The following is a 24,011-nucleotide window of genomic DNA, read 5'->3' as shown; positions in this document are numbered from 1 at the left end:
GATCTTTAACTTCTTAAGCTATAGGAAACTACTATATTTTAACCCTAAATCTATAATTAAAGTAAGAAATCATAGCTAGGTTATCTATTTTAATTATTAAGAAGATATATTATTAATTAAAATAAGAGGTTAGTATTGTCAAAAAGGTAGAAGTATAGTTTGGTTAGAAATGTAGGAGAAAAGCTTAGTCGAAAATATATAAGAAGAGTTTGGTCGAAAATGTAGTTATTATTTTCAGTCTATTCCTTATTAGGAATTTCGGATTAAACGCTAACTTAATTAGGAATTTCGGACTAAACTATCTAATATAGTTCGAAAACTTTAATATCCTACCATAAATTTAATAAAATAGACAAAAATAAACAGATTTCACATGTTAGTTCAGAATAAAAGGGGGTATAAATGAAAAATATAAAAATAGTTAATATTATTCTATAGAGGGTACCATATACACTGGTTTTTAACTAGTAGAAAATATAGGAGAAAGCCTTAATTAAAAATGTGGGAGAAAGGTATAGTCGAAAATGTATAAGAATATATCTATATTTTTAACTAAGCTCTTCTCGTATATTTTCGACTAAGTCCTTCTTATATATATTAGACTATCGGCCTTAAACTTCTTAAACTATAGTAAACTACTATATTTCGACCCTAAATCTATAATTAAAGTAAGAAATTATAGCTAGGTTAACTATTTTAATTATTAAGAGGATATATTATTAATTAAAAGAAGAGGTTAATATTAGTAAAAAGGTAGAAGTATAGTTTAGTCGAAAATATAGGAGAAGGGTATAGTCGGAAATATACGAAAATATATCTATATTTTCGACTAAGCTCTTCTTGTATATTTTTGACTAAAGCCTTATACATTTTAGACTATAGACCTTCAACTTCTTAAGCTATAGGAAACTACTACATTTCGACCCTAAATCTATAATTAAAGTAAGAAATCATAGCTAGGTTATCTATTTTAATTATTAAAAATATATATTATTAATTAAAATAAGAGATTAGTATTATTAAAAAGGTAGAAGTATAGTTTGGTCGGAAATATAGGAGAAGAGCTTAGTCGAAAATACAGTTATTATTTTCAGTCTATTCCTCATTAGGAATTTCGGACTAAACGCTAACCCAATTAGGAATTTCGGACTAAACCATCTAATACAGTTCGAAAACTTTAACATCCCACCACAAATTTAATAAAATAGACAAAAATAAACAGATTTCACATGTCAATTCAGAATAAAAGGGGGCATAAATAAAAAATATAAAAACAGAGAAAATCATTCTATAGAGGGTACCATATACACTGGTTTTTAACTAGTAGATATAAAGGGGAATATAATAGATCTTAAGCTATATAGTATTAATATATCTTAATTAGGTAGTTCTTTTATATTCTTATATATACCCTACCGGAGTACCGCGGGAGTAATGTAGTACCTTCTTTAGTATTATAGGAATAGGAATTTTTAGGGTCTATACTAGTCCCCTAGTCTAGAGGTAGAAGGTTTTAGCTAAGTTATTATTAAATAATTCTATATTTTAACCTCGGTTAAAGACTAGCTTTCTAACCTTAGTTAAAGACTTGATTTCTAACTACGGTTAGAAATTATATTTATCCTAGTCTTTAACCGCGGTTAGAAATTATACTTACCTAGTAGTATTAAATAACTTTATATTATAAGTATAAATTAAGATATAGTATATAGTCTAAAGTATAGAAGCTTAATATAGTGTAAAATATAGTAGAAGCATAAAACCCTAGAAACGTTCTAGATATATATATTGATATATTATCATTGCTTAACTTAGTCTAAAGAACGATCTATATACCTAAACACTAGATATAAAGAATAATATAAATATAGAAAAGAAAGTAATAATAATATATATTAATAATTATACCTCTAGGTACTTTTTTAAAGCAAAAATAGGTAGTTTTAAATATTTATATTAGTAAATAGTCACTAAATCCTAATTATAAAGATAAAAGACTTAGGTCTAGAATCTAGATATAGCTTATATACTTGTAAAGAATAGTATTTTATCGACTTATATAGCATTTTATATAACCTAAATAGGTAGTATCTTAGTAAATTATATAGGAACGGTACTATGTAGAGACTACCGTTAGTACCGCAGCACTATGCGGTACCGAGACTGAGTAACAGTACCAAAACCTATAAAGTCACGCGGTACCCCGCGATACCGAGCAACGTTACCAAAATTGGCTTGGTACCGCGTGACTTGTCAAGGCCTAGCTATGCTATATATAGCCTTTAGTGATTGGTGTTAAAAGGGCTCGAAGTAATTGTAGGTGGCTATAGTATATCTCTAGTGGTTGATCGAGTATATAATATACTCTATGGTAATGGCTAGTTAAGGTATACTTGAAGTAGACTTAATATATACCTGATAGTAGGAGAACCTTATAGTAAGAGCAAATAGATAAAGAAGTGAGAAGTAAGATGAAGAGAAATGGATTCGAGGGATATATATATAGACTATTATTAGAGAATTAAGCTTTCTTGAGAGTCGGCCTTAAGTTCTGTAAAATTAAACTTATAATTAAACTGTACTTTTCTTGATAGAGATAAATTAGGGCTATATCCATGGCTTTTAGGATGAAATCTATTTCAGAGATATGGGTAAGAGCGTCACAGGCACCGTAATAAGGAAAGTACATTAGAAAGCTAGGCACTGGTCCGACTGAACAAAACCTTATATTGAAAAGAACAAAAAAAGAAAAGTATGCATATATCATAGTGATGGTGGAAGACTTCAGGGAGAAGAATCTTGCTCGCCCCAGGATGAGGAGGGAAGTGATACTGACCCTGGCATATGCGGGGCTTAGGGTGAGACCAAAAAGCCATAGTTGGGTCATGGGAATAATGATACTATCCAGTGGGGGGATACGCTGGAGGAGGGAGCTCTTGGAAGATGTTGAGATTGGGCTACCACGAGGTGTGTAAGAGCTTACGCAGCTGCGTGAATGGCGTGGAGGTAAAGCCTGGGAGGATGAAGATGTCGAGGTGGTTCCGAGTAGCTTTATATATGTAGCCGATGACCAGTATCGGTCTATAAGCTCATTACTACACTCATTGATGAGTCGTTGGACTAGGTATATGAATCAGCCTAATGAACCACGTCTTGTACATCTTATACAGGCCATCGTCTCTAAATGAAGGCCATAATATTGTGAACATGTTCAAACGAGCCAAACAAGTAGTGCGTTGTATGATTTCCTATCACTCTGACTATTTGTTTTGTTTCTCCTGTCTCGATCAGACAACAACCCCTATCGCCTTTCCTCCAACCTAAAGCATCCACCTTACCTAAATGAGAGACTAAGGCACATGGCCATTAATAGTTCATCAGCTCATCAAACCTTGAAGGCGGCCCAGTTCATATTGGTTGAGTGGGTTGGCTCTCCAGTACCGCTGAAAAGGTAGCATGACCTTCCACCATTAGGGTCCCAGTAATCAACTGAGTTGCAGGTGGAGTCTGCGCTGCACAGGTTGATGCACTCGGTGTAGGAGATACCAGATGCAACGTGCCGACTGTCCTCACGGTACTGCTTGTCACACCGAATCTCGTACTTTGTACCATCTACGTCGACTTGCGAGTTGTCGTCATCATAGCACTTTACCTCCCTAGGCGCAGGAGGCGTGGAAGGGTTGGCGGGGACAATAGGCTCTTGTTCCTGTTCCGGTGGGGGAGTGATATTGGTTGGAGGAGCAGCTGAGCCACACGTCTCACCACACGAGTCCTGAGTGCATCCTCCCGAGCAACCAAGAGAATAAGCAGTTGCCCATCCGGGGGCGTCGAGAGTTGGCTTTGAGGTGCGCTTGCCGAGGAAGCACTTCTTGGTCCGTTTATGGTAGTCGACACTCTGGCATCCGATGACCGAAGCGCAGGACTCTGTGCATTCCTTCAGGGAGTTGGAATCCAGCTTGTGGAACCAAGCAGTTCCATGGCGCTTTTGACAATCCAAATGGAACACCTAACAATATTGTTAGCAATTATTCATCGCTTTATCCTGACCTCGAAAACATTCACCTGTTTGTTTTTGGCGGTGTATATTTGACCATCTGCATCGGGGCACTCAGTTGAGCATGCTGCCCGCACATTCTCCGGGACCTCGATCACCGGAGGATCGGTTAGGTAGGCCCAGTCGTGTAGCGTGTTTCCGCACTTCTTGTCTGAGAAAACGCCACTTCCGTAAAGTCTACAATCCCCAGCGCTTTCGCCGTTGTAGTCACCGAAGACGTAGCGGAATCTGATAGTAACGATTGTCAGGTAAAAGTAGATATATCTATATATTTCTTGTGTGCAAAGTACTTACGCTTGGCAATCGTCTGTCAAGGTGCATTGGTTGATACAATCATCATACCCTGTCGTCCGAACGGTTTTGATGAACGTCGATCCCGTAGCCTCGTGCATACAACACTGGAAGTTGTAGTAGGCACCATCACTGGTCTCAATGATATCACCGTCGTCTAAAAGATGTTAGGTCTGCTGATTATTGGAATTCACATCTGTGACATTACTTACTTTCAGGACATTGGGGGACACCTCTGATGACAGCTTGGTTGGTCTTTAACGTTGCTCCCTGTGTGCCATCACAGCTTCTAGCATCGGTTGGCTGAGCAAGGTAGAGATTGAGAAGAACAAGTGCGCTTGTGGATAACTTTAGAAACGCCATAGTTATTGACTGAAGGCTACTTGCACCTAAAAAATGCTGGTCCAAAGGATGCCTTTATATTCACCAGCCCGGAATCTTAGACTCCTCGGTCACTCCGATCAGTTCCAGCTATCGATCGCTCATATTGATTCTCGGAGCTCCACACCTCTCAGCTCAGCCTTGTTCATTCCCTAGTTGAAGAAAGATGTATGAAGTAAGGGGCTGAGGCGACCGCATTAGTGTTATTTCAAAAACCAGATGTTATATGTTCATGACATGTAACAAAATAGTCGGTGGGTGCTTGATAACTCACATAATTGGATTATGAATGGTCAATGGGACCTACACATCTGGGATCGCACTGCAGCGCCTATACATGCATGTACGATATATGACAAAAGTTTCTAATTATCGTAATATATACGGAGAGAAATATAGTAATATTTTTAGATTTAACTGCCGTAACGATCATGGCTTTGTGCTTTGTGTTCCAGTAGACCAACTGCATGCATCTCCCCCTTCATAGATATTCTGCATACTGGCTGCTTCCTTGGAATCACTACAAAGCAAAATTAAGGAGTACCCGAGGATAGAACTTGTGAAAGCTAGGATATCCCCGGGTAAGGTTTCAAATGGCCAAGTTGTCTAATGAGAATGATCTGCACTTGTTATTCAATAGATACAAAGTTTCAATTTGGTGAAGCAAATTGAATATTCAAATTACCATTCGAATGGAGCCGAAGTAAAAGGATCCAAGGTATCCCGAAAAAAAAAGGTAGATAGACCTTCACCTGGCAGGGCTTGCTGGTGAATTATTGTACATGGAAAGTTTCCTGGTTAACGTCTCTCGTATCCTTCCAGCTCCAAATGTTCATCCCAATCTTAGTCCCCGAGGTTACAGGCATACCCGCATGAAGTGTTTCCCGATATCCGAGTCCATTCTCACGGATATTGACCCAGTAGACTGCGCTGCCGGCAATTGGCTTGAAAATAACACCTGGTTGAGTTGATTCACAGTCGATGTAGTTACACCACGCACTTTCTGTCGGTCGAGGGATCAAAGGGAAGTGGGTGCCACCGCCCGTACAGTCGCCTTGCAAGAAGACATTGTAGGTGGAATAGCGGTTAAGACGATTGGGTGGCGAATCGAACTGGTCATGGTGATAAGAAAAGAAACCGTTCTCGCGGTAAAGTTGGAGAGACAGTTGTTCCATCAACAGCTTAGACTGTGAGTTCTGATAGCGGATTGCCCTCTGTTCGATACATTGCAGAACCTCGTCCCGTGGAGGCCATGCATTCTCTGACTTTCGGAAGTTCTCGTCGCTGCTACTTACTCCCTGTCGGTAAACCACAGATGGAGTGAAGGTTTCTTTCCTGTAAAATCATTATTAAAATCTCCATTGTTTAGTTTTGAGAGGAGGAGCATACGTAGTCTCTAGCAAGTGGGCAATCTCATCTGGAGAAACAAATTTGGGGATATAGATGATGAGAGGATCTTCGTGTAGTGTGAAATACTCGATATGAGAGAAATCCGGACAAGCGAGAGACTCATTCGCCGCAATGAGACCTAGGTCTTGCAGTCCATCTGGCCATACCTTGTCATCAGGCTCGAAATTTGTTTGTGTGATTGAGGGCTGATCATCTATACCGGTGATAGATATGCGTTCGTCTGGCATAGATACGCCTACGACATGGACACCCTGGGCATTGGACTCGAATTGTACTGAGAGAGGGATCGTAACATGAAATCGTTCGATTGTGTTGACGGCCATGGTTGACAAAAATGGATATAGGATAGAAGGAAGAGTTGTTTTGAGAGAAAGGAGAAGGGAAAGGAATTTTCAGGGGACACTGGGAAATACCTAAAACTGATGGCTGTTTACAGAAACCCTTCTATTTTGTCACATATTGTCTAATATGGACTAGTTCCTGTGAAACTGACAAAAGCAAAACCAAGTTCCATTATCTGCGTACCTGAATATGCCAGGGTTACACATAGATGTGACAAAATAAGCAATTATAGGGTATTCATCAAATCTGACGAGTCAAATACTGCAAGGGTAATGCAAGGGAATTCCCCACAGGCACGGGGGGGGGAGGGATAGATCGGGAGCGAACTGCATATGCAACAACACACTGTACAATATAGATCTCTGCATATCTGAGATCCTGGGGAAAATCCTATGACTTCAACTGACCCCAACTCTGGCGAATTGGTGATTTTGGATAAATCACTGAACTGGGATAATTATTTAAATTTACAAAAGGAAGTTTCAAAAGCAAAACATATATGGATTCAAAAAAGACAGTATAAGTGCAAAAAAAAAAGCAATATAATCCAATAATAACAACGCAAAATTTGCCGTTTGACCCTAACCTCCATCCGCCCTATCTGCATACACCATTGATTTCGTTGCTGCCAGGGAAGGTCTCCTGGCACGGGTCATTGAAGCAGCCATAGTGGCTATCATCGGCTCGGAATACGGCAATGGCACCAGCTGCAATGCTATTGCAGTAGGCGGCAGCGACAGCCTTTGGGTCTGGCGCTGGGGGAGCTGCCGCCGGGAGTGCCGCACCACCAGGACATCCGGGATCGGGGAATCCAAAGGTAAACGGCAGCATAGCACAGTGGTTGGGGGAAATTCTGGTCCACTTAAAGAGTAAGGCGTCCGACTGCCCGAGAAGGGATGCCAGGAGAACAAGTTTCAGACCGGCGATTTGCATTTTGAAGGTCTGCTAGACGTGGCTATCACTATACTTGATATGAGTTGAAATGATCATAGTCAGAGAGGATACAAGGATACCTTTGTTGGCTTGGAGGTCGAACAAAATATAGGGTATAGGGCTGTAGTGGATAGTGGATGATTGGCGAGGCCGGGCGGTCTCTTTATACGTTTAGATCTGGGATTAGGTGCTGCTATACCCCTTAAGTCTTCCCTTATTCATTTTCGTCTCCCAATATTTCCACTCATCCTCACATTGTACAACACCCAGCTGAATAGTGGGTCATGCAAACGATCTGTCTGTCCGATTGATTCCTCTGACAAAAACAAAGCTTCATGTGATACATATCACTTTCGTGCATGTTAGGGCGTTTTCTAGGCTCAATATATGCATTGGCCTACATCATAGATTTGTCCTCAAATTTTGTTTGGCTCTTGAACAACAGTGGTGGCTAAGCTGAGCGCAAAATACCTTGCCTGATCGTGCATGAAAGTCTGCGAACTGAAACAGAAAGTCATTCCTATCCTGCATAGAGCTGAAGCCGGGGTATCCATACGGTAACAACTATTGAATTTATGTGTCAATAATAGTTTAGTTGTAATAGACAATACATCATACCTTTATACTCAGGAGTGCCAGAGAAAGTTGGTATATCCCCTTGGAAATCGACCCTTTCTATAAATATTTTCCTGCCTCTTACCTCCTACCTTGTTAACTTTCCATAATCTTCGAAAATTACTTGATTTCGTCAATTAGGAGACGATGAAGCCCGACACTACTTTTCTGTTGATTGTCGCAGCCTTCCTTGGGCTTGCGAATGCCCAGATTACGCCTGGCCCTAGGCCTGCTAGGCCTGTTAGCCCGGCTACCCCTCCTGCTGGTGGTATCCAACCTGGCAGCGGTGGTATCCAGCCTGGCAGCGGTGGTATCCAGCCTGGCAGCGGTGGCATTCAGCCTGGCAGCGGTGGTATCCAGCCTGGCAGCGGTGGCATTCAGCCTGGCAGCGGTGGTATCCAGCCTGGCAGCGGTGGTATCCAGCCCGGCAGCGGTGGCATTCAGCCCGGCAGCGGTGGTATCCAACCTGGCAGTGGTGGCATCCAGCCCGGCAGCGGTGGCATCCAACCTGGCAGCGGTGGCATCCAGCCCGGCAGCGGTGGCATCCAGCCCGGCAGCGGTGGCATCCAGCCCGGCAGCGGTGGCATCCAGCCCGGCAGCGGTGGCATCCAACCTGGCAGTGGTGGCATCCAGCCCGGCAGCGGTGGCATCCAACCTGGCAGCGGTGGCATCCAACCCGGCAGCGGTGGCATCCAGCCCGGCAGCGGTGGTATCCAACCTGGCAGTGGTGGCATCCAGCCTGGCAGCGGTGGCATCCAGCCTGGCAGCGGTGGCATCCAGCCTGGCAGTGGTGGTATCCAGCCCGGCAGCGGTGGCACCCCCCCTGGAGCCTCGGCCTGTCCTAACCCGCGGAAGCCATACAATCAATCCCCACCGGTCACCACTAGCATCTCCTGTCCTGCGAGTAAGTGCATCCTGATCCTCGTGGGTATAGCTCAGTCCCTAATGCAATACAGGTGATGGCAGTATCTACGAAACAGTTGATGGCAGCTGGTACTACCTTCAGTGCTGCACGCAGGGCTCATCTAATGCGTTATCTGTCGGTACTCCACAGGTATCGAGTATGGAGGAATGCCTGAAGAAATGCGCTGATGTGGCAAACTGCGAAACGTGGGTCAATCCTTTTCCTTGGTCTACGCTTGAGACCACGGATAGGTGTCCTTTTAGCTAACCTTTGCAGTGTCTCGTTCGAGCCTTCCACCCTATATTGCAACCTCCTCGACTTCGGTTCCTTTTCTCAAACCTCTCACGGCAGCCAGCTTTATGCCTTCCCGACTTCCCCTCCGGCTACAAAGCAGCCCACATTGATAACTCGCCGATGCGCTACTGCCTGTCCCGAGGCTAATGGCCAGATCTACGTCAGCCCCTTTGGTGAGGTAGGACACTACTGATTAACCGCACAGATTATCCTCAGAGCTGACATTTGATTTAGACTTTCTACATGAGCTGTGGAATGCGCCATGGCACACCGTATCTCAACGTTGAGTCAGTCTCGACACTTGAAGACTGCATGGATCACTGCGCGGGATCCCCTTCATGCAGCAGTGTTGACTTCGATCAAAACAAGCAGGTGTGCTATTTGAGCAACAACGACAGCCCGCCAACTATCGCAGCCCCCCGCTTTGCCGCTGCTCATTCCGTCGGTTGTTCTGGCGCATGCGAGGGGTGCGGTAAGAAATCGTGTGGCGCACAGCAACCAAAGCCCGACCCGAGTCAATGCACTGACAACCAGATTGTTCATGTTGCCAACCACCCATTCCGCATGCAATGTAACCGATGCTATATAGGCCCAGCAGACTCCGCTGTCTCCAAGCCTGAAGCGCAGACTCATGAGCAGTGCATGCACCTTTACCTGCTGGAAGCTGATCACTACGTGGGAGCAAATTGGTTGCAAAATGGCGGATGTCATTTGATGCCCGCTGGCTCTTCGGTCGTGAGCCATGCTGACTGTACGGCAGCCTTCGTGCCTCTTTGGAGGTAATCTTTGGTCAACATTACAGTTCTTCCCGTATGGCTGTTTATTGTGATCTTGAAGAATGTTGGAGTGTTGTGTCCCGCCCTTTCGGTTGATATATAATTTGCTATGTCATTCCAATTAGTTTTATCCACAGATTGTACTTTCTCCCAATTACTGCATCTCAATCGACATATGATACAAAAAGACGAACCTCTCTTAGAGTAATTGCTCGTCTTCTCTTTAGTTTAATCTTTCCCCGAATCATTGATCATCACACAAGCTGCATGGCTAAGATAATTCCCTCACAGAGAATACCTTGCTTCGAAAAGAATACAGATGCCCTGCCGTAGCCAGTACAAACATATTTAACTTTTACTCTTACAGGTATTGTGGCTACTGGCAAGGGGTGGGAGAGGAAGAAGAATCATCATTCATTAATCTAGCAAAGAGTAGGGGATTTATAACCTGCAAACAAGCTTCCCAAACAAGCTGCTCGGTCTGCAAGCGAGAGATAGGATGGTTCAACAACACTTGACGATACCTGGCTTCATTACTGCCTGGTAATTGTGACCTGGAGGCTAATACCAATTATCTAGGCCATTGGTTATATCCACTCAAGCCTGATACATGCATCTTGCAGGGTCTGGTAACACAGAAACATGCATATGCATCAAATCGATAGTTATGCTAGCTCACGGACTCGGCGATATCCGTAGCCTACAGTAGATCTCCCCCCACAATCCTTCCAAGTATGTGAGCTACGCCCCCTTTATTTAAGAGAGAACTATCACAGCAAGCCTACCTTCCCGCAACCGCATCTCGTCCAAAATGGTCAAACTCCTGAATCTACTTTTTTTGTGCGGTGCTCAGCTTCTGGCTGAGATTCCCTCGACACATGCTCAGGGACTGGTAGGACAGGGATCTGGGGTCGCTGGTGCTCGTTTTGGCCAGGGCTCGGGATCGAGAAGTGGCCTCGGTCGTGGCTGTTGTTGCTTCGAAGAGCCGGAGCCAGAGCCCGAAGACCCTGTTGAGTGTAACCCACAGTGTAAGACGCCGTTGAGGTTTTTTTTTTTTTTTTCAGATTGGGCATTCTAACATACTCTTCAGGTCCTTCCGCCCATGCAAAGATTTTCCAGTGTAATGGTCGGAAATATAAGCAGTTCTGTGGTATTCGTACGTCCTGCAATGCCCAGCGAATTGTGTGATTCCGTACTAACTAATCTGTTCAGATGTTGCTACACCTACTCTGAGGGAATTCGATGTGCCATCCTATCAGGCATGCTTTGATAGCTGTGTTCAAGAGCCTCTGTGTCACGCTCTTGATTTCATGAACAATCACTGCTGGCTGAAAACGGAAGGCGTTGATCCACCCCCGAAACCGATGCCTAGTGACCAGGATATTAGTATCATCTTCCTTTGAAGGCCTAACGTGGCGACCCTCAGGTTTCGATGCGCATCGCAATTTTGCCTTATCTTGGTTGATGATCTGACTTCTAGAGCTGCTTTTGTATGGGCGTGAAGAATAGCAATATGCGGGGTACAATATACAAATAGTCCTTGTTTAATCTAAAGATTAAAGGAGACTTGTGTGAAGACATTATCTATACTATGTTAATATTTAGGATATATAGTAGAGATTAGTAGAGTATATATAGTGTCACAGTCTAAGACGCTTTGTAATAAGCACTACTAGCTTCTACCTAGTAGGAATTTCTGACCCTGGTTAGAAACTGATTATGAAAGAATCTTTGACCGCGGTTAGAAGGATTCTACTGCTGAATCCCGACTTTGGTTAGGGTTCCGAATTAGGATAGAAGGAGTGGAAAGTTTATATAGTTTGTTATTGTTGTTTGCTAAAGCCTATAAAAGGCTTTAGGGACTCGATTCTTTCTTCTTTCTTTCCTTTTCTTCTCTATACTCAGTATTTTAGTTAAAATATACTCTTCTTTTTAAAAGAACTGGCTGGTAACAATGCTTAGTAAAAATATGTATACTATAGGACTACTATAGTAATAGGACTAAAATTTTGGCTAGTCCTATAGGAGTGATGGGACCAGGATATGGGACCAAAATTTTTCTAGTCCTATAGGAGTTAGCAAGGTCTACTTAGCAGGTAAGGATATGATCCTAGAAGTCTTTCTGTGACATAATCTATACAAATAACTAGTGCCTATATAGACCCGCACGGACCTAAGAGGGTCCGTACTTGCACACATAGGGCACTTTGCCCCCTGTATTCTATAGTATTTAGCTACTAGCATACCCAGTCTACACAAACCATACGATCATTCTCTGAATCACATTAGTCTTTGTCTCCACGTTATACAGACCTTTATCCGTTACACTAATCCAGTAATTAAGCCCTAGGCGTGGGAATTTACAGGGGCACTTTCCTACTTAATCTAAGATTTATAACATGGCAAACAGCTTCTTTAGATTTAGTTTCAATCGCTGTAATCATGGCTGTAGTGCTCCAGCTAAAATCATCCCAAACACCGTGCGTTTCCTATAACCCCGATATATACAAGACCGATATCTTCGGTCCATCCTATCATCGATTAACCGGTAGTTAAGGCTCGGCATACAATCTCCGTAGTAGTCCGACCAGACTTGAGGATTCCAACGCTTATAAATCACAGGGCTTCCTTCATCCAAAGCAGTCTCCACTTTCTCTTGGTCATCCTGTGAGGCACGATAGGCATGGTGAAGCAAGATCAACAACTTGTGTCTTCTTATGGCGCCACGTAATGCCATGTCATGCCTTAGAACAATATAGAGGTGTTTCTGAAGATCCTCAGTGAATTGCTTTTCGTATTCCGACACCCAGTTACCCTTGAACCAGTTTTGAAATCGTTCCAGGCGAAGAGCCCCAGCCGTTCGCCCAGGGATGTCATCGAGCTTTCTGTCAAGAAAGATTCGGGTATCGGTGAGCCAATTTTTAGGTGCAGTGGTAATCAGACACCAGCCGTTTGATATAGAGTCCTTCCCATATTTGTATAGCAGCGATTGAGACTTTTCTGGTAACTCTCGTTCGGTCGCTACCGTAGCAGAATAGGCTGGTGTTATTCGATAGTGCCAATTTGAAAGGCATGTGAAAGGCATGATCGCAATATCATGATCGGGGCGATGTCCGTTGGTATATATAATACTCTCTTGTGGTTTCCCATCCCTAGACCAATCCTCTAGTAGGCTCGCCCATACCGAAGGAGCAGAATGCGTTGTCTTTAATGTATCGATGAGTTGTTTGACCTTCTGCCAAATTTGCATGATTTGACCAGGATCTTCTTGAGAGGGAGGGGAAATGTTGACAAACATTTTACCCCCGGCTTTTCTCCAAGGAAAGGTGTGAAGATGGTTGCGAACAGCTTCAATATTCTTCAATTCCCATCCGTGGCTGTGTGTCCGCCTAGTAGTAAAATTGAATCTCAGCCCGCCCGTAATTTGAAACTCGTGCTCGAAGTCCTCAAAAAGATGGTCTGATATCTCTTGATAGAGGTATCGACTGCAACACAAGATAGCTAAAGCAAAAGGGGTGGAATGTATTTCATCAAAGACAGATTCCCATATCGTCCAACGAAGTTCAAGTGGGAGCTTTGCGAATGTTCCCAGTTGACCAACGCCGGGATGTTGAGGCGTAGATTTGTCCTCGGCACGTTCCATGGCGTTTTGTTGATTGTGTAAATTAGAGATGTGAAGATGAGAACCTGGGAAATTTCTTAGCTACCACACCCACATATCCAAGGCAATAATTACTGACCTTCGTATCCAGAGTGGTTGCAAGGTTGTAATAGGAGTGATATTCAAGTTTAATGAAAAGCTTTGGAGCCGATATTGAAATTCAGGTGATTTGTAGGCAGCTAGGTTATCACTCTCAACACATCAAATGTAGTCCTGCTATGACTCAAAATTACTTGAAAGGGTTGCGGCCCGGGCCTTCAAATCTTGGTCCAGAAGCCTCATACTCAAAATAGTTTAGTAGGGGAAAAAGCCTTCTTCACATCCATGGATGTCACAGCTTACACGTAATACACCCATCACCCCGGCCTGTCTACGGCAGCGTATAGCCAGTGCGCCATATCCTATTTTGTCAGCAGAACATTTCTGTATTTTATCGACTAAAGAATTACGGAATTTTATATATTTAATTAGATATTCTAACAACTTTTAAAACTATAGGTATAAGTTAAAAGCGAAGAGTGATGTCTTTCCAAACTGAGATTCATTTGGTGCCCGAGTCAGCACCAACAAAATCCCTCTATTGCGACTCAGAAAGGAGAGTAAGTAATCTAAGCAAACTAAACGAGTGGATGATCAATCAGGCTCATCTGGTTTCCCGAATAAAGTTGCGAGAAGATATACTGACTGAGCAGGCTCCGAATCCAGGGTAGACGACGTCTATATTTCACCAATAATGAACGACGAAGAGAAATGCCTCTGTCGACTGGGAGGTCAGATCGATACTGGACCCTGGGACTCAACTTGTTCAAGATATTACTGGCTGGTAGATGAGATCATGAGGCATACCATGCAGAACTATGGATAGTGACTTTAGAAGTTCAAAAAAGAAAGATCAAATTCGCTGTCAAGAATGAGCTCATCTTGGCTTCGCCCATGGAGGACTACTAGACCCCGGCACCACGTTGAGGTGTAAGCTCGTCACCAGGGTTCTACCTACTCTATATACTCTACGCTACATATATACAAACTATTTACATGAAGAATCGGACAACAAACGCCGACCAGCCAGCCCCTCCCAACCAACCAATGCCAGCCAGCCCCATCCCCCATCCCCCCAACCCGAAACCTCTGCCGGGTAGCCTTCACTTCTGTCGCTTCAAAGGGCGAAGGGAGGACGGCGCGGGAGTCAAGTCCGTCTTCCGCTTACTAGGAACACCGTGAAATGGGTCGGACTTCGTCGACTGCGTGCGATGAGGTGAGTCTTGTCTGCAGGGCCCTTCTTCTCGGCTCAGCTGATCCAGCTCGCCCTGGAACGAGCCTTTCTCCAAGGCTCGTGTGAACTTCTCCTTCTACTCGGCGGTACGGGGCGGTGCGGCGAGTAGACTAGATGAATCCGGGGTTGGCGTCGTCTCCGGAGCCGACTTTCGCACATCCTCCACGTATCTGCAGCACTTCTTCCACAACTTGACAATTCGCACCCAGAGATCGCGATCCGCTCTCTGATCGTCGGGTAGAAACTTCTCCAGGTCGTTCACATTGCTCGCGATTGCATCGCGAGTCTGCTTGTCGTCGAGTCGACCGGGACCTCCATGGCAGATCTTGTTGCGTATCGCATATCCCATAATTGCCGCCTTGGCCACATCACTGCTGATCTGGATCCCAAGCCCCTCGAGATGCTGCAACACCCCCGCCAGCTTCTCCGAGGCTTTCCCTCCCCCGAGCTCCTCCTCCAGCTTGAGAACCTTCCCAACAGCGATGACTCCGGCTGGCCAATGGCCTTGGTGGACACGACGGGAAGCAAGTTCGAGGCACTTCCATACCTGCCCCATATGGTCGCCGTAGCGAAGGTAGAATTCCTGCGACCGGACGGTCCTCTTCAAATCCTCTGTCGCATCAACGAGATCGTAGCCCTCACCGATTGTGTCCATCAAGTCCTCGTCATTGTCGGTCGGCTCATGATTAACAATCAACCGGGTTCGCTCGAGAGTCTCGTTCGTTGTCTGGACCAGCGGAATCAGGTCCTCGGTGATGTGATACGACTGTGCCGTCGAGCTGACAGTACCACTAGTACTAACAGTACCACTAGTACTAACAGTACCACTAGTACTGCTAACTAGTAGTAACTGACAGCGCCTGGGCATCGGTCGGGGAGGCAGAATTGGACCCCTCGGCAGAGGTAGATCCATCTGTAACAATGTCAGCATGAGGACCAACGGGAGGGGACATACCTTGTGCCCTATCGAGGGTCTGCTCGCCAGCCCTGGAAATTCAGTCAGTAATGCATGAAATCATTAAATCCGATTACATAACTCACTGCGAGGTATCCATGTGTGTGCAACAACTACGGAAGGCCTTTGATAAAAGAAAAAAAGAAGTGTCGCCGTGTCATATACTGGAACTGAGCAGTATTTTTGAAATAGCTGAGAGAAGAAAAGAAGAGAAGTAAGACAGCAGGATCAACAAAGGATAGTTATACTACAGATGAGGCAGGCACTAATGTATCTACGGTAGCGATGGGTTACCTAGACACCCGAGGTAGCTGGCATAGAAGGTGCTCCTGGTAGGTAAGAACTAACTTGTAGGGGAGCAAGAAGTGAGAAAGAAGCGACCAGGAAGGAAGTAAGATTATAGAGGACGTAAACATCGCTTTAGATCAGAATGAACAAAGATGGGACATATGTTGAGTGCAAGGCAATTAAGACTTAATATCCACGACCAGGACGGGGTATGAGCTCAAGGATGTATAAAGCACGAACAGTTCTACTGCTAGTGTACTTAGACTTACTATGTAAAGCAGATGAATGATAAAGCTGTCAACGTTGCCGGGCGAGATATCCACCTTGCAGTTTTACTGCTTCCCTTTGTCCATTATAGAAGACTGGTAGGTGTAAAAAATGCTCTGAAGCTATTTTCTACAGAACCGAGGTACTCATAACCTAAGGATAGATGATTTATAAAGAAGTAGTAAATATCTAGATCATAATATTGGGATACGTAGAGAGAGAAAAGAAGCTATCTACATGTTTAGACTAATTAGGTCCTGGGAGCATATAGAGTTCACAATGGAGGGTCCAAGATCATGGACCACCCGGAGGTGGAGGGTCACTGCCGGGTCTAGGTAAGACCAAAATCCTAAGTGAGGGTAGCCCTACCTTTCCGCAGACCAACCAGATCGACTAAATACCTATAAGTAAAGTACCTATTGTAAACCTGAGTGAGGCTGTTTTGTCCGCCTCGCATGGGATTTTGCTCCCTAAATCATATGTCCTATCATATGCTAGTTCTGGCATATGTAGATAGGTACACTTGCTTCGTCTTAGATTCTTGCGAAGTTCTTCACTTTAATATAATTCTACACATTGTATCTCATATTCATGATCTATTTCATTCAGTAGATTCTCATCTTAATTTTCTTTGAGCTTCGATTTTCGCTTCTCGTAACTCCTTAGCACGCTGGACCAACTCAAGTAAAGGATTCTCAGGCTCACGATGTGTGGCCGGGGGACCTTGTTTCCACAGAGAAGTTGTTTTGACCACCACGTTCCAGGCACGATCCGCTTCAAAGCCCAGTGGGCGAGTGTTTAATTCATCAAGAATATACGCAATTATCTCCTTCTGCTTGTAACTTCTACATAGCCAGCTCCATTGTGTGGTGACTTCATTGGTCTGTAAGAAATATGCAAACTCGACGATTTCAACGGCAGTCCGAAAAACTGACTCTTTGTATTCTGATTGCAATTCGCGCCAATCCGAAGATGCAAGCTGTTTAAGCGCCGAGATCCATGCCCTCGATAAGTAAAGGCGAGCGATTGTGGCGAATACCCAATGAATTGGAATCCCGAGGTTGAAATGTTTGAGGAATCGTTCATGGATAGTTTCACCCACAGACTTGATCTAATGTTCTCGATCTTTCATGGAGGGGACTGAACCTAAGGGTCTTGTGGATAAGTGTACGTCGTTAATCATAAAACAACTTATAATGCAGAGTGTGATGTCGGTGAAGCCCTTTTTCTCAGGCGGAAGCTCGATCATGTCCGATTCAAGGTCATCCCCGTCAACATTTGTTGGGAAATTGGTATCGAATGCTCCGGGTCTAATCTGCATATCTACGCCTTGGTCTTCTGAGCAGAGCATGTCCAATATGCATATATGCCACCAAATACGTCGACGGATCTCCGTCTCGAACGGCGACAGGCCGATTTTCATCCCATCGCGATGAACGCCTTGCATTTGTGCAAGACGAATAAGCACAGCGGACTGAGCCCACACAATCATTTCATCCCCATGTACACGCTTGCAGAGAAGATATAGTACCGCAGCCTGGAGAGCGAGAATCTCTGCGGATTTGACGAAGTCCGCTCGGTTCAGTGCCTGGTTTACCGCCTCTTCATAATGTCGCACTGTGGATTGATAATCCAGCCCTAGTCCCGAGTGTAGTTGCTCTGGTTTTGTACTAACCACAGCAGCAAAACAAATCGAGAGCAGAAGTGCTTCGCTGGCAGGATCAAGGCTTAAGCCATCTGAGGCATCCTCAACTAACTGGGCGGTGGTGGCCAGGTGAAGAATAGCAATCATTGGAGCAACATTGTCCTGGTATATCGGCCAAAAAGCTTTGATATGCGAAGGGTGAAGATATTGTTGCTGAAATGGATTCTAGGACCAGGGGCCGGTGCTTTGTCCAGGTAATCCACCATGATGCAGACCAAAGAGGCCTAAATTGAAATGTAGTGACTAAGGATTTTGATCTACCGTGAAGCTGGATGACCTGCTAGATTGCTGTTCATTTTGATCCAATTCAAGGTTCCTCAAAGATTGGAGTCGTTCCACTTCTGTTTCTAACACTGTCAAGCGAGCAAGAAGCTCGCCTACCGGGGGCCTATTAAGAGTCCGTGGTGTACGCTTAGGTCCTGGAAAGGTACACAGATCCCCGCCCGTCATGCATGAACTGCAAGGGATATTTCGATCACATCGCACCTTCCTCTCATTGCATCGTTTGCAACTCCGTTTGTTGCGGGGGGTTACAGATAGAGGATTTCCGTCTGACATCGCATAGACATGATTGGAAGCCTGAAGGCAAACTGATAGGAAAATTCTCTCGGGGAATATTGCCATTGGAAGGCCGAGGAAGCGAACCTTAAAAGACTCGAGATTTTGTCACCATTTCAGCATTCTGACTGGATCGGCGGATGAGCAATTGTTTTTGAATGAATAGCGTATTTCACTGTATATCACCACATGTGGAGTCGGCCCCACTTCCCCCCAGAGATCGGCTACCGCGGGACCAAAACCTCTACCAGCCACCCGTACCTCTCTCGCAGTGTGCAGAACGGCAGACTTGGTTGACTGAGCTCTCAGATGGCCGAGGCGAATCCCATTGTCGATTGATCCCAAGATGGGTGTATCAGGGAATTTCTTTCAAGATGCAACTGCCCCGTTCGCGTGAGGGCGCTACCCGATGAGCCGACGGATTATCGACTATGGAGCCTATTTCTCCGTCAGCCTTTCGCATAACCAACAAAGGTTATGAAATTAGTCGATCGTCATTATAAATATGGATGATATCACGCTAATTGGCTCAAAACTATAGATACCGATGGATAACAACTGCTACAATTGCACCAAGTGGGACACACATGGCCACAGATGTCATCGAAAGACTTCGCTGACCACGATACCTAGGCGGCGGAGACTGCAAATTTTTATAAGCTAGAGGGTCACCCCGTGGATTGCTTTTTGCTCCTATCAAAATCTCATCCCACAATGCGCATACCTAGCCTTTGGCTTTGGGCCTCTCTCGCAGCTCCGTGTGTCGCGGTCCATGCCCCATGGAATCTAGGAAGTGGATTTGAGCTCACGCTCGATGAGAATATGAACCGCCTCTCCATTACCCAGCGTGGGAGATCCATTTGGGAGACTGTGGCAGGCCAGCCATTTCTCAGTGCGAGCGCAGGAGATGACGAGGTAATCACCGCTAATGGTAACTTCAAGATCAACGAAGTAGACCAGCACAAATGTATCGGGCAGAAAATAAGTCATGTTGTTCTTCAGCCATGGCACGGCAGTGAGAATGACCATGCTGCGGTCATTCAGGGTCAGCTCACCGGATGTGGTGATGCTACGCCTCATTTCTCTATTGCTTTCTGGGTCCCCTCGCAATTCCCCGATCGTGTCGCTTTCAATGTTAACATCGACCCTGAGACCTCTCCGAATGCGGCAACCAAGCTGTTCCTAACATATCGCTCATCGCCATCGGAAGATTTCTACGGACTTGGTGCTCAGGGATCATTCGCCTCTTTCAAAAACCAGACTGTCCCCATATTCTCGCGCGAGCAAGGTGTCGGTCGCGGTGACCAGCCCACGACTCGTCTACAAAACGGGGACAGCTTCTTCGCTGGCGGTAACAAGTTCACAACATACACTGCAATCCCGCAGTACATTAGCTCGAGATCTCGTGTTTTCCATCTGACACAAGAGAGCTCTGCCTATACTACATTCAACTTCACCGATCCTAATGCTGTCACTGTGCGATATGACGCCCTAACCGTGGATGGCTACTTCATGCAAGCCGAGAGCATGCTTGGCGGTATTACCATGCTTACCGATTACACCGGCAAGATGGTCGCGTTGCCCGAGTGGGTTGATACAGGTGCCGTGCTTGCTATTCAAGGCGGGCAAAACAAGGTGAACCGGATTGTGGACCATGGGCTTAGCCTCAAGTGTCCCATTGCTGCAGTCTGGCTCCAGGATTGGTCGGGTACACACTCGCAGAGCGTGTCCTACATGTCACTGAATGTATCTCGTCTTTGGTGGAACTGGGAATCTGACACTGTACTTTACCCGACCTGGAAGCAGTTTGTCCAGTCTCTGCGGGATAAGCACAATGTCCGCACTCTGGCGTACATCAACCCATTCTTGACAAATGTCAGCACGAAGCCTACTGGTTATCACACGAACCTTTATGACGAGGCCAGCCGGGCTCGTTACGTGATCCAAAACTCCACTACCAATAGCACCTCCGTGATTTCCAGCGGGCCCGGCCTTGAAGCTGGTATCCTGGATCTCACCAACCCTGCTGGACGATCCTGGTTCAAGGAGGTCATGCTGGGCCAAGTCTGGAGTGCCAATATATCTGGATTCATGACGGACTTCGGCGAATACACCCCTGTATACCCCGATACTCAGTTCGCCAACAAGAGCATTGATCCGTTCTTCTATCACAGCGCCTATCCCCGCGAGTGGGCTGCTCTCCACCAGTGGATTGGAAAGAATGTGTCTTCATTCTCCGACGCCATCCTGTTCCATCGTTCATCCTCTATGGCCGCAAACAGACACATGAATCTATACTGGGCAGGCGACCAGAACACAAACTGGGGCGTCAACGATGGTATCAAGGCTTCTGTGACCGTCATGGGCCACATGGGTCTGTCAGGCTATGCCCACGGCCACATGGAGATTGGTGGATACACGACTACCTGGAATAGCAACGGCATCGTGAACCGCTCTTCCGAATTGCTCGGCCGCTGGGGCGAACTCGCTGCCGTTTCCAGTGTAGTCTTCCGTACCCACGAGGGTAACGTCCCACAGGTCAACGCGCAGTTCTACAACAACGCCACTACCTACTCTTACTTCGGTTACAATGCACGCATGTTTGCCAGTCTTGCTAAATATCGCCGCCGCATCTTGGAAACTGAAAGTAAGAATCTGGGCTGGCCTTTGCTCCGCATGCCCGTCGTCTACCACCCAGATGACAAGGTCGCCAAGGCTATCAGCTACCAAAGCTTCTACCTTGGCTCGGATTTATACGTCGCACCGGTGCTTGACCCCGGCCGTACTAGCGTGAATGTCTACTTCCCCGGCAAGAACCAGACTTTCACCCACGTTTGGTCTGGCAAGAAGTACCACAATGGCCAGACAGCACGCGTCCCGGCACCGTACGGGAAACCTGCCGTTTTCGTTGTCGGTACGCCGAGGAATAATGATTTGGATGACTTCCTGCAATTCGTCCGTCGGGAGAATAATACCGTTGTCCATTTCTAGCCCTATTAAATATGCCATAGGTATCTTTCCATATATAGAAACATCAAGCGCAGCTTCTAGGAATGTATTTAGAAGCTCTTAATCGCCTGGATTCATTTTCCTTCGTAGACAAGAGTCTAATTGGGGCCTCCAATTCAAGGGCACAGTGACTTGAATAGGTCTTTTGCATAGTGGTTCAATGGCACCGCGACTAGCATATATACGTATCGAACTCTGGAATGACGGTGTGGCGTTGCTTCATGTGTCTCCATTTTTGACTAAAAGTCCGTCGTATCGAATAATTGGGACTCCCGATATGCTGTGCGTAGTAGTTACTCTATTTTCCGACAGCCGGCGTAGTCACTATCGTATAGACCTGGCAGTGACCCGCGGGTGACCCTGGGGGTTGTCAAACAATACAAACAGGCAATTTTGTGATAAAAATAAATTTTATGTAAAGGATTACCTATGCATTTCCAATTATACAAGCAGATTTATACATCCTAATTAAGCTTAGTGCTATAGATTCATGCATTGGAGGGTCGCTGCGGGTCGTGGAGGGTCACCCGCGAGCGACCCTCGGAGGGGCAGGTGGAGGGTCCAAGATCATGGACCACCCGGAGGGTCACTGCCAGGTCTACTATCCTATTCCGCACCAATAAGGCCATTAACCAAAAATGCTAAACATCTGATTAGATATTTCTGAGGCTGAGTGGGAGGAACATTGATATGTCACTTGCAAGGTTAATTTTCAAATCTCGCTCTCCTCTCGCCAAATTCTTATAGAAACTGCGCTCTAGGCTCTCAGCAAATTTAGGGTCTTTGGTTATGGACACCTTCATATATATACTACTACAACCATGAATTGACTTGGTTATGACCTTTTGGTCTAATGGGTAAATGTTAGAGCAGTGGCTGATGAAATCTCACCATCCAAGTTCTCTTCCTAAAGAAGATAGAAGAACATTGTTCCATTCGGTGCCGTTCATTTCAAGCGCTTCTATAAAATATAGTTTAATAACTTACTGCCTTATAATGAATCCTGAGACGCTGCGTAAGGTTGTTGAAAGAATAATAAAGGCTCTGTAGTCCTAGTTAGCTTACTAAGTTACTATAGGAACCTTGGGAAGGATAGCAAGCCGCCAAACAGTTGAGGTCACGTTGGTGGGAAACGACGGATTCTTACATCGGGGCTTCTGTCTGTCCTTCAATAAATTTAGCGGCCTCTCGTTCTTCGAGTGATTGTGACTCAGGCAATTTCACCCTAGGATTTTCCTTTCCCCCTTTCGTCTGCATGATTGTGGTTTCCCTCGAATATAAAGCTCAGATTAGGAGAAGTATTATAACCCGAAGGTACGAATGACAAATCCAAGACCAATCAAGTAATAGGGGGTACCTACAAATCTTAAGATCTCTGATCAGATTACGGGCCGTTCCAACTCTTTTATATCTCTCTTCCTTAGCTTACCTCTAGTTTATAACCTCTAGTCTCTTTTTGATGAAACAGCTTTAGAGAGAACTATGAGCTAGGTTATTGGACGATGATTGGGCCCGTGTGGTTTTGCCGGCATACAGAATATGCATATTTGCATTGGACAACATTGCTTCTTACTTGGAAAGAACAGACTGTTCTTCAATAGTGGGGTCTATCACCACATGTTGACCTTAGTCTCTACTGATAGTGGCAAATGTGACATAACTTGCATGTAAGACATACCTGTCCCCAGCTGTTCCTATTGCTGAAGACCAATTTACTATAATACAGATATTAGGCGTAAGAGAAAACCCTCCCCGCCTCCAGTCTTGGTCGAACTTCGTTATTTTTCATTAGGGCAACGAGTAGGTGATAAAGAGAAGACCGGCGTAAGGACCTTAAAATCTCACAGCTGGTGGTTGGAGATTGAGGACATAAGATCAGCCAATAGAATCTCGGGCGAAGCTTACTTCAATTACATGTCGCTGCGTCTCCTTTATTTGACTGGATGTTCTCTAAATGTTTGGTTTGATGGTCGTTTCTTGTGGATTATTGAGCTAGCCACATTTGCTACCCCACCTATATGTTACAGTTTACTAGTATAAGCGAAGAAGGATCAACTAACTAGTTAACTAAATTATAAGGAGAGCTGATACAGAGATACAGACAGTTGAATACTGACCCTTAAATTTACGATACGGAATACTCCGAGATCTATTTCATACCTCAGGAACCAAAGGCATCAATACACTTGGCCATGACACGTTGACGACTCGAGTCCTTTGTTTCCAACATACGCCGACTTGATGGTTTCTGGTTACCTAGACCGGCTTTGTCATAGATGGGTAAATTCAGTCCAC

At 45.1% G+C, this 24,011-nt stretch overlaps 8 protein-coding genes across 8 annotated transcripts; 3 read left to right on the top strand and 5 right to left on the bottom strand.

Moving 5' to 3' along the window:
• Positions 1-3,385: 3,385 nt before the first annotated feature.
• On the bottom strand, positions 3,386-4,708 carry PGRI_055190 (uncharacterized protein; the record flags this gene model as incomplete). Its single annotated transcript, XM_040793232.1, has 4 exons — positions 3,386-4,006; positions 4,063-4,282; positions 4,349-4,502; positions 4,558-4,708. 4 exons carry the CDS (start codon positions 4,706-4,708, stop codon positions 3,386-3,388), a joined length of 1,146 nt encoding a protein of 381 aa, XP_040645199.1.
• A 791-nt stretch (positions 4,709-5,499) lies between these two features.
• PGRI_055180 (Prolyl 4-hydroxylase, alpha subunit) lies at positions 5,500-6,459 on the bottom strand (the record flags this gene model as incomplete). Its single annotated transcript, XM_040793231.1, has 2 exons — positions 5,500-6,061; positions 6,116-6,459. 2 exons carry the CDS (start codon positions 6,457-6,459, stop codon positions 5,500-5,502), a joined length of 906 nt encoding a protein of 301 aa, XP_040645198.1.
• Positions 6,460-7,075: 616 nt separating this feature from the next.
• On the bottom strand, positions 7,076-7,411 carry PGRI_055170 (uncharacterized protein; the record flags this gene model as incomplete). Its single annotated transcript, XM_040793230.1, has 1 exon — positions 7,076-7,411. The coding sequence occupies one exon, from the start codon at positions 7,409-7,411 to the stop codon at positions 7,076-7,078; it is 336 nt and encodes a 111-aa protein (XP_040645197.1).
• Positions 7,412-8,173: 762 nt separating this feature from the next.
• PGRI_055160 (uncharacterized protein) lies at positions 8,174-10,007 on the top strand (the record flags this gene model as incomplete). Its single annotated transcript, XM_040793229.1, has 4 exons — positions 8,174-8,930; positions 8,983-9,136; positions 9,207-9,402; positions 9,459-10,007. 4 exons carry the CDS (start codon positions 8,174-8,176, stop codon positions 10,005-10,007), a joined length of 1,656 nt encoding a protein of 551 aa, XP_040645196.1.
• An 804-nt stretch (positions 10,008-10,811) lies between these two features.
• On the top strand, positions 10,812-11,403 carry PGRI_055150 (uncharacterized protein; the record flags this gene model as incomplete). Its single annotated transcript, XM_040793228.1, has 3 exons — positions 10,812-11,028; positions 11,091-11,156; positions 11,213-11,403. The coding sequence occupies 3 exons, from the start codon at positions 10,812-10,814 to the stop codon at positions 11,401-11,403; spliced, it is 474 nt and encodes a 157-aa protein (XP_040645195.1).
• Positions 11,404-15,010: 3,607 nt separating this feature from the next.
• Positions 15,011-15,989, bottom strand: PGRI_055140 (uncharacterized protein; the record flags this gene model as incomplete). Its single annotated transcript, XM_040793227.1, has 4 exons — positions 15,011-15,725; positions 15,790-15,847; positions 15,890-15,921; positions 15,976-15,989. 4 exons carry the CDS (start codon positions 15,987-15,989, stop codon positions 15,011-15,013), a joined length of 819 nt encoding a protein of 272 aa, XP_040645194.1.
• A 1,566-nt stretch (positions 15,990-17,555) lies between these two features.
• PGRI_055130 (fungal specific transcription factor domain-containing protein) lies at positions 17,556-18,236 on the bottom strand (the record flags this gene model as incomplete). The annotated part of the gene is made up of 1 exon (XM_040793226.1): positions 17,556-18,236. The coding sequence occupies one exon, from the start codon at positions 18,234-18,236 to the stop codon at positions 17,556-17,558; it is 681 nt and encodes a 226-aa protein (XP_040645193.1).
• Positions 18,237-19,421: 1,185 nt separating this feature from the next.
• PGRI_055120 (Glycoside hydrolase, family 31) lies at positions 19,422-21,698 on the top strand (the record flags this gene model as incomplete). The annotated part of the gene is made up of 1 exon (XM_040793225.1): positions 19,422-21,698. The coding sequence occupies one exon, from the start codon at positions 19,422-19,424 to the stop codon at positions 21,696-21,698; it is 2,277 nt and encodes a 758-aa protein (XP_040645192.1).
• Between the last annotated feature and the right edge of the window lie 2,313 nt (positions 21,699-24,011).

The sequence above is a fragment of the Penicillium griseofulvum genome (assembly GCF_001561935.1).
Source record: "Penicillium griseofulvum strain PG3 chromosome Unknown contig_84, whole genome shotgun sequence".
Lineage (NCBI taxonomy): Eukaryota > Fungi > Ascomycota > Eurotiomycetes > Eurotiales > Aspergillaceae > Penicillium > Penicillium griseofulvum.
The sequence above is the reverse complement of the archived record's forward strand: the minus strand, read 5'-3'. Positions and strand labels throughout refer to the sequence as shown.